Source organism: Pseudochaenichthys georgianus, chromosome 5 (assembly GCF_902827115.2).
Source record: "Pseudochaenichthys georgianus chromosome 5, fPseGeo1.2, whole genome shotgun sequence".
Classification (NCBI taxonomy): Eukaryota; Metazoa; Chordata; class Actinopteri; order Perciformes; family Channichthyidae; genus Pseudochaenichthys; species Pseudochaenichthys georgianus.
This window is the reverse complement of record NC_047507.1, coordinates 19,181,201-19,190,899: the sequence shown is the minus strand read 5'-3', so window position 1 is coordinate 19,190,899 and position 9,699 is coordinate 19,181,201. Positions and strand designations below refer to the sequence as shown.

Sequence of the window (9,699 nt, the reverse complement as noted above, 5' to 3'; positions counted from 1 at the left end):
TGTGTTGGTGTTGGTGGTGTTGGTGGTGGTGTATATGTGGGAGCAGGAGAGACTCTGCAGTGTCTTGGCAGCTGCGTTCAGTGTATCTCCCACCGACCGCGATGCCTCCGCGGCCAATGCCTGCCTCCTCCTCCGCGTCCACTTGACAACACACACCGATATGAAGTGAAGCTGCGCCGGACACAATATCCTGATATCTATATGCCCCGGAGATCTTCATTCACCCACAGAAACCCCGTGACGAGAATTGTTAATGGAAAATGGCGATAGGCAAAGGGTCTTGCAGCATCGTCTGCTTGGTATCTATCCAGATTATCTTGATTTTCAGCGCGTCGTGGCCTGGAGCAGCGGGTCTCACATTCCCCCAGCAATACACGTAAGTGATGGGCTCTCCCTGATGGAAAACATACCGGGCTTTCTTGGTGGGGATGGGAAACAACTGTGGGCTTGTCCACTTAGCTGTGGTTTAAGAGATACTTAAGTGATACTGTTTGATTGTCTGCTCTTATATAATGTTACAGTGTTGGCGATCTCATCAATGTAAAACTGGGTTTGGATGCTCAGTTCTGTGGAAGGTGTAGTCCACAGTGTAACATGGGAATATATGTCTATTCGGATCATTTACATGGCTACATTTCAGTGTTTCAGTTAAACAGAAGTCCTCATTAATGCTTTTTTGATAATCAAGTTGGCCTTTATATCAGATAACATGTTGTATTAAAACTATATTTTAGCCTCTCTTTTAACCTCTTATGACCTTTAGCCTTACATTTTTATAATGTGAACCATAATAGCTATATATTTTATGGCATATTGCAGAAAATCAGATGATGTTTATTTAATGCAACATTAATCATATACTCATTTTTTTTTTAAGTTGTTATTGAAAGGATGGAGAGAGGTTTTCACTTGTATTTTTACTTCAAAGTAATGTCAGTGAAGTTCTATGTAAGTCAGGTCATGCAGGGGTTTTATTGGTTAAAGCATTCAGAGACTCTTACTTGAAAGGAAACATTAAGTGTGTGCAGTTGTTTTGAAACTAAAAATTGCTTTTTTCAGCCTCCCCCTGCTGCTCTCTGTGCACCAGTACTAGATTTTTCCATGCAGGTTTTCAAGTTTCTTTATTTTACGAAACACTTGCCTCTTGCAACCCCCTTAGAATAGTAACGGTGTTGTATTATCTCACAGCATGTTCAGTTGTACAGTTGTATGTTGTAAGGAAGAAGAAAGGTGTGGTTTAACTGTAAATTCCTACTAAAGGCGACTCGATTTTAATCAAGCCCAAGCTTAGCTCTTATTTATCAACCTTTAACCCGTTGCTGTTAAGGACAGCTGGCACTAACTTGGGACTACAGTTATCTGGGCCCACCTCCAGGCTCTGCTCTGGAGGGAGGAGCAGGCCAGATGGTCCTCTCATCTTCGGGGCACACAGTGAGGGATTTCTGGCCAATCACAACTGGAGATCCGAGGTGTATTTACCAATTAGGAAAGGGGTCTATAAATCTAGGTGTGTGTGTGTATATGTGAGTGTTTTATGATGAATTGGGTTATTTCAAGGAGGGTATAGTCGTTGCTTTCTCCACCTCCTCCTCCTTCTCTGTCCTGCTGATTTTTCTGCTGAGTGATATGAAATAGCTACATATCCCTCTGCCCTCGGTCTCTTAATGTAAGCTAAATGAAGCAGTTGCAACGCTGAAGAACAGCATCTCTTTCCAATTAAGAATTAATACTGCAGCAGTAAGGATTTATTCCCCTTGCCCTCTCCCCCTTTACTCCCGCCCCTTCTGTCTTGACTCTGCCCTTACATTACTCTCCTTCTCTGCAGATAGATAGATAGATAGATAGATAGATAGATAGATAGATAGATAGATAGATAGATAGATAGATAGATAGATAGATAGATGGATAGATAGATAATCCAACAAGTGTGACATTTTGGAGAAGCATCCTGCTTCCCGCATGTTTTTGGTTTATTATATTTATACATAGTCAGTGTACTACCCATAGTAGATGACTTTACCTCAGAGAACAAACCAGAAATGTTTATGTTGCCCATACTGGTAAACCTGTCAGTCTGAGACTCTAATTATCTCAAACAACCTAACCTAAACAATATGAACTATCGCTTCAACATTAGGAACATTAGTCAGTCCCAGTTCCCTGAGGGGAAAAGGGTGGCAATATTTATTCAACGATATCTACAGTGCAGAGTGTGGACGAAAGACAACAATGGAGCTGCTCCTCCAGTATTATTGAGTCGCGCTCTCTGTCAGTATGTGGGACGGCCTTGTTTTTGATATTTGTATTTAATACATTTGAATTATTTTACATTTGCAGCCCAGTTAATCTTGAGCAACACAAATTAAAAAAAAGCATAGTTTATGTTAAGGTTAACATTTGTAAAAACTTAGATAATGTTATATTAACAAAATGATCTTTTAAATGAAATCTGTTGTCAGATCACTTCCAAATTAAGGCATGGATGAATCGTTAGTGAATCCATGATTGATACACTGTACTATATATAGATAGATGGATATAGATAGATAGATAGAAAGATAGATAGAAAGATAGATAGAGATAGATAGATAGATAGATAGATAGATAGAGAGATGGATAGATAGAGAGATAGATAGAGAGATAGATAGAGAGATATATAGATAGATAGATAGATAGATAGATAGATAGATAGATAGATAGATAGATAGATAGATAGATAGAGAGATAGATAGAGAGATATATAGATAGATGGATAGATAGCTCTCATACATAAAGCAGTAATGGCTCCTCTCTGCTTCTTATGCTCCACCTATTGCTCTGCTGCTCCAGCCTCTCCACCTCTCACTCTCTCTGCTGCAAGTGAATATGGGTCACATCACACAGTGCTTCTCTCTGCCTCATCCCAGGGGTGTGTGAGTATAGCAGGTAACAGAGTAGAGTTGAGGCACACGCGCGCCGTGCTGTTCAGCCGCTTCATCGCAGCTCAGCGAATGTGATACAGAGTTTTCTGATGTCCCACAGGGCTCCGGAGAGGAGAGGAAATGGAGCACACAGAAAAAAAAATGTAGAACTGTGCTTCAGCTGCACTGACTCACACAGTTCAGGCTCTGCAGATCTGCGGTTGAATCTGGTCTTTTAAACATGTTTTGGTAACCTAAAACATCCTCTTTTAATTCTTACAATGTCATTACATTCAAGACCAAGTTCTCACGATGTAACTGATGCTATCCACCACATCTGCAGACCAACATATAATACTCCATACAATGATGGAAAATAGGTTGGCTGATGCAACAAGAAGCACTATTCACTTGACATGCTAAAAAATGGTATCATAGAGTCTGATACACATTGTGATAAATATTTAATGAGAACAATCTCACACAGTGTGACATGAACCTACAAGACTGCTGTTGACACACAGAGTATAGAGACTCTATACAGAAGCAAGAGCAGCATCTGTTAAGAATCATGAACATTTCACTTGCATTTTATATTTTTGGGCTCGGGAGCCTGTGTGCTCTACATTTCTGCTAAAACCCTTTGTTTGTTTGTTTTATTTTTTTAAATCAATAGTAAAATACCCAAACATGATCTGAAAACATGATGGGAATAGAGAGCAACAGAATATATAAGGTCTTGAAAATATATCCTAAGTGGCTTTTGTGTTTGGCTGTAAATGGTTGTATACACATTCTGTGAGAAATACCACATGCTGACTCACAATTGTTCTGCGTAATGTTTTATACTTGGAGATATGTTTCTGTAGCAAAAAAGAAACTGCATCGTTTTCATTTTTATTAACATTTTCATTTGATCAGCAGAGGTGGTCTATGCTAAAGTAATCCCATTTAATAAGTGCTGTGTTATTCATAGACTCCTTGTCAGACATTCAATCATACAGTATCTTCAGGGGCCCTTTAGAAACTAGTCTTGATTTTGCTGGAATAAAAAACCAAAAAACCTAGGGCTCACCTTTCCACAACACTCCTTTGACTTGGCACTTTTCTATCAGAAAGTCAAGCATGCAAACCATGGGCTGCCCTTCATTCTCATGTTTAGCTTATTTTCAAATCACAAAGCAGGGAAACTCACAATATTCAAATAGGGTCCTCATTGTGAAGAGTATCTTTCTGTAGATCTGGACAATTGAGTTGGGATTTGTGGCTCTTCCAACTGTAAAAAACAAGCCCAACAAGACTTTGAGGTGACGTTGCCTCGTAACTCTGCCAGGAGCTTTCTGACTGATTATGAATAGACCCTCTTACAAGATCAAGGGTGCTTTCTGGGTATTGAGATTTAAGGTAGAAAGCTAAAATAAGTGTCTTGCCCTCCACAACTTCTTCTCTAATCCATTTGGCTGATGAATTAGGGTTGAGCCAGTGAGGTGAGAAAGGTGAACAGAGGGAGGTGAGAATCTTTATTGAGACTGCATTAATCAGTGAGGCTCAGGGTCTTTTGAGGATATGGTGTCAAGTTTTGGGAAAACATGGAGTCTTTTTAGTCTTTTAAATCACATTCTGCATCTTAAGCAATAATGTTTGCCATGGTTAATAGCACGCTTCAACATGGCATTGATGCACTGACTATAAAAGACAGTTATTCTACAGGATGCTGCTTTTGATATGATGTGTTTTTTATGTGTGTGCTACTGTTAGAAGGTTTTTTTATGAGCTCAATGCATTAGAGCCTATATATCATAAAGTATGGGATACACTCTTTTGGGGCTTCCACATTAAAACTATATTAAAACAAGAATACTGAATACTGAATGTAAATATTGCTAAAGCCAGACACCTGTATCAAATCTTAGAATGGAAGAATTACCTTCTCTATGAGCAATGTCCTCCCCTCTGTCTTCACCACCATATATTTCAACAAATGCACTCTCTGGCCTAAAAATATCGATTTTAACATTTTTGTGTTGGACCATTTTCTATGGGCTTCACTACCGCTATATGTTGCTTTGTTTCATTGCCATTGGACCTCCGCTGTGTTTAACCAGTGATACTTTAGAGCAGGGCCTGGGGCCAAATCCGGCCTGTGACTTCATTTTATGTGGCCCACAAGAGCTTGCAAAGAATATAATATGTTTATTATACGGTTACATGCCGATTTACAGAAGCACGTTGCCCATAAACTACATGTAGCACAATGCCTCTCAAATTTGACTTTTTTCTCAGAATTTGACTTTTTTTCTTCAAAATATGCGTTTTCTCTCAGAATTTGACTTTTTTCTCAGAATTTGACCTTTTTCTCAGAATTTGACTTTTTTTCTTCAAAATATGCATTTTTCTTAGAATTTGACTTTTTCTCAGAATCTGACTTTTTTTCAAAATGTCACTTTTTTTTCAAAATTTTATTTCTTTTTTTGGCTTTTTTTTGTGTGCAGAATTTGGCTTTTCTTTTTAAATCATTTTGTGACATTCTCACGGAAGAGATTTATGAAGTTATTACCCTATCCGATAATAATCCAATGCAGAGGCAATAATGTAATATAATACATTATTTTATATTAAATATTTATATATGTATTTTTATATAGTCTTTTTATTATTGTTATAGTTTTATATATAATAAAACTGGCCCTTTGAGCCCATGATGCTAATGTGGCCCGAGATGAAATTGAGTTTGACACCCCTGATTTAGAGGAAAAGTCCCAAGCTGGTGACTGGCAGTGACACAGTCCACTTCTCTCCCTGCCTTCTGCACCTCAGTTATTTTTCACCCTTGACATTAACATCTATATAATCTGTTTCCAGTGCTCTGAATTTGGGTCCAAAAACAACCCGATACAGGCATTGTCAAGTATATTCGTAAAGCTTGCAACAGTTTTCCAGAGATTAGTCTCTTTTGTGGTATAATAATATCTGCAGAAATTCCTCTGCTAATATCTGTTTTCCTGACATTAAACAGATGCTTTTAACCCAAAGCTAACCGAAGATGATGCATTTCAACCACCACCAATGGTATGAAATGGTAATCACTTCCTGTCTCGTATAGGCCCAGTTTAATGTATTTCTGTTTGTTTTTTTTGCCAACATTTGATATTTACACAGCCAACAGACACATTAGCATGGGTATATAGGTCAAGTAAGTTATCTGGGGGGTCTCAAAACGTGGGTTGAATTAAATGTTGAATTCTGTTTCTCTCTGTTTCTTTAATCTAAAAAAAATAATGGTATGTGATCATTGTGGAAAGGATTGTGTCTTTGAAAGATAGGTCCACACACTTTAAACAAGGCCAGTTTAGTTTCCCAGTTTCTTCCAATGTCTGTATGTAAAGAAAAAATACACATTTCATGAAAATGCTCAGTGAGCTTTTCCCCCCTCTTTTATCATAATAGAAGCACTGCGTTGGTTTGCGTAGGCAGGCACATGTGCTTTACAGTGCTCCGGTGGTTCTGCCGTTTCTGGTTTGCAGCGGATGGTGGGTGTGATTTGTGTTGGAGTTGACATTTAACAGAGGTATTGGTAGGAGTGCTGAAGCAAGGGTCTAAAACCTTTTATCACCCAGTTGTTCTTTCTCGTTCTCATTTTAGACAAAATCTGCTTCTGGCAGTCGTCCACGCAGTGGTTGTTATCAGTGGTGTTTCTGCTGCTGACTTCATTTATTTCCAACAAAACTGCACGGTTTCTCTCTCTAAGAAAAACAGCTCATGTTGTTCTTTTATTTTCAAAAGACTTTAGTTGTTGAGACATAAAGAAAATCAATAGGATGAAATGTGGGGAAGCATAGGAAAAACTGCGAGACTTCTACAGTAAAGGATTAGTATCAAGTATGCAGTCCACTGTAGCGGAACTTGTTGTTCAAAGGAAATCTACTGAATGGTTTTCTAGTACTAATCTAAATATTATGCAAAAATATATTGAACCACAACAAAAAATTACTTGAATTTCCATGTCAACCCAGCAAAAATATGTTAAGCATCTTTAAAATGATATTTTTCTGATAACAATTGAACCAAGAAAAGTTACTGATAATGATAAACCTACAGAACAATCTTCTTGCCTACCATCAACATGAGGTTCACTATAGCCATGTTCATTGTAAGTTATATATGTTCTCGGCCCCTTTGTGAATCTTATTAAACAAAGGTTGTCGGTGAGTACGTTTATGTTTTTTTTCCTAGATATTCACATTATCCAACTTGCTTAATTTCCACTCGTCAAATATCTCTGCTGTGGAGCATTGAGCATTAAACATTATCCTGCAATACCTCCAATTTAAAATTGAGCACTGCTCTGCTCTCATAGCATTGTTTCTGGACGAACCATGCAGCTTTTTCAAAAGAAAAAAAGTTTCAAAAATGTACTTGCCAAGGAGCAAGTGAGAACACAGGGTTGGATACGATGGATACAAGCACTGTGTAGTTCAAGAAAAAAAGAACACAACCAACATAGTTCTGCAGTTATGTGTTTGAAGAGCATCTTCACAACGCAAGATCCTCATAGCTCAACATCATATTCCTTAGATTCCTGACAATAAGGGACAGTTGCTGCTCGTAATGACTGTCGCTGTCTGCATTCTTGTCATTAAATTGCCCCAGTTGTTATACTTATCACTCATACAGTAGATGTTTAGTTTTTCTGCCTCATTAGTTGCTCTATCTCTTACATTGAGTGATCTTGGCTGTCGCAGCAGGTTTTTAAGGCTGTTTACGCACTTATATAATTAGGATGTAGCAAATTGTATGTTTCCTTGCTCCACAAATATCCTTTCACAGAATTATGATGATGAGTCAACAAAGCTGATTAGGTAGCAATATTAACAGCTTACTCCCATCAACAGCCAGTTGTCTAATCTTCTTTTCTTGTCGTTTAAAGAAGCCCTGAATTGGCATGATTAGTGTTTTCTTCTCCTAAATGGATATTGTTGATAAGTGCACATGGTGAGCAGGGTTGTTTTCAAAAGGTGTGGACTTCTCAGACATTACCAGCTTCTTTCTCAGTCAATACAGCACTGAGGTAATGATTGCTTCAATTGACTATACTTTACCATTAACACTGTTTACCGTTTCCTCATAAATTGTTTCTAATAAAGCATTTTGTTCCTAATCTGGGTTTTAATAAGCTATTAACAGCTATTTGTTGTATCAATGCTTACTTCGGTGAAAGTCACACACACACACACACACACACACACACACACACACACACACACACACACACACACACACACACACACACACACACACACACACACACACACACACACACACACACACACACGTATCTTTGTCATTTGTTTGAGTGGTGTGACAGTCAGCCTGTGATGTGTATCCACAGGATAATGCACTGGGCCAGGCGTATCGAGCAGGAGATTGACAGAGTCTTTCAGCACATCACTGGAGCTCAGCAGTTGAAAGGGGTGAGTGTGTAGCTCTCTTTTTCAGTTTCAGAGCTATAGCTAAAACATTAAACAATTACAGTCTGCCTTTTAGAATTCATTTCTTTTGAATGTGTTAATGATATGCAGATATGTGATCAGCCAGTAACACAACGATTTTTTTTCCAGACATAAAATCCCGTCTTGCTGGCACGTTATCTATTATTTGTAGTCATTATCTTGCACACATGGCTTTATTCCTACAAGAGATGCCTGAATATTCACATAACCACACACACTGAATAGATGTTGAATATCTAGTATTGTTTATGTAATGTATTTGTTACTAGTGATACAATTCACTTTCATTACTTTGTATTCATATATGTATCTTTAATGGTTTAACCAGGTAATCTGATTCATGTAAGGGGAAAAACATGGTCCATGTCTTATGCATGAGTAGAAACTGTGGCCAACGAAGTCTGTGGATTATCCAAAGTAACAATTTCTTTGTTTAGAGATGTCTTAGTTACATTTTTAAAAGATAAAGTTCAAGTTTAATGCTGAGAGCACTACAAAAAAATGTGTAAGCAAAAAAGAAGCATGGATAAATGTGTGAAAGATATCTCGAAAGCTTGGCACATAAAAAGGAGTCTTCTTTCAAGAACAACAAAGATAGCAATGATAGATAGACATGAAAATGAAGATACTTATTTGGCTGTATCTTTGCACTCTACGTGGTTTGGGGGGGAAATAATTTAGGGCTGAAACAATCAGATTAGTCATTAGATCAATAGATGAATCTGCAACTATTTTTAGTATCAATCTATTGTTTAAGGATTCTTTCAAAATCAAAACGCCAAGCAAAATTGCTTATTTATTGATAACTAAACTGCAGTCCTTAATGGTGTAATCTAAAAAGGACCTTTGTGGAACAATTGACCAAGTTCATGAACTGTCCTCTGGTATTTCAGACCTGTCAAATGCATGACAAACTATTACTCAAATCTCCTATTTCACCTGATTTCTCACAGTGATCTGAGTAATTGAAGTTGTCATGATGGGAATACAATACAGCTACTTCACACCATGCTGTAACAGATGGCTGGACATAAGGAGTTGTCCCTGAGAGGCTGAAAGCTATATAACAGGACCAAAGATCATCTGCAGAGAGCCCTGCTCTGAGGAGATGTGTGGAGGCGTTCCCTCAGCAGAGCAGCGGCACGTGTCTCTCTGTTGTGTCACAGCAGAGCAGATGGTCAGCCTGCAGTAATGCCTCGATGTGAGACACCCTTGTTCAGTCAGTCCTCATTAATCCCCTCATCCTCCTGAAAGGCTCTGGATCTGTTAATGAATTTTTTCGCCTCTGC

The 9,699-nt window shown here is 38.2% G+C and overlaps 1 protein-coding gene across 1 annotated transcript in view; it reads left to right on the top strand.

Moving 5' to 3' along the window:
- LOC117446827 (voltage-dependent calcium channel subunit alpha-2/delta-2-like) overlaps window positions 1–9,699 on the top strand; it is a 37,914-nt gene continuing 28,215 nt past the window's right edge. Inside the window, exons 1-2 of the mRNA XM_034083281.2 lie at window positions 1–376; window positions 8,290–8,371. Of these exons, the coding sequence (XP_033939172.1) occupies window positions 261–376; window positions 8,290–8,371 (198 nt within the window). The 5' untranslated portion in view covers window positions 1–260. The remainder of the gene's footprint in view (window positions 377–8,289; window positions 8,372–9,699) is intronic.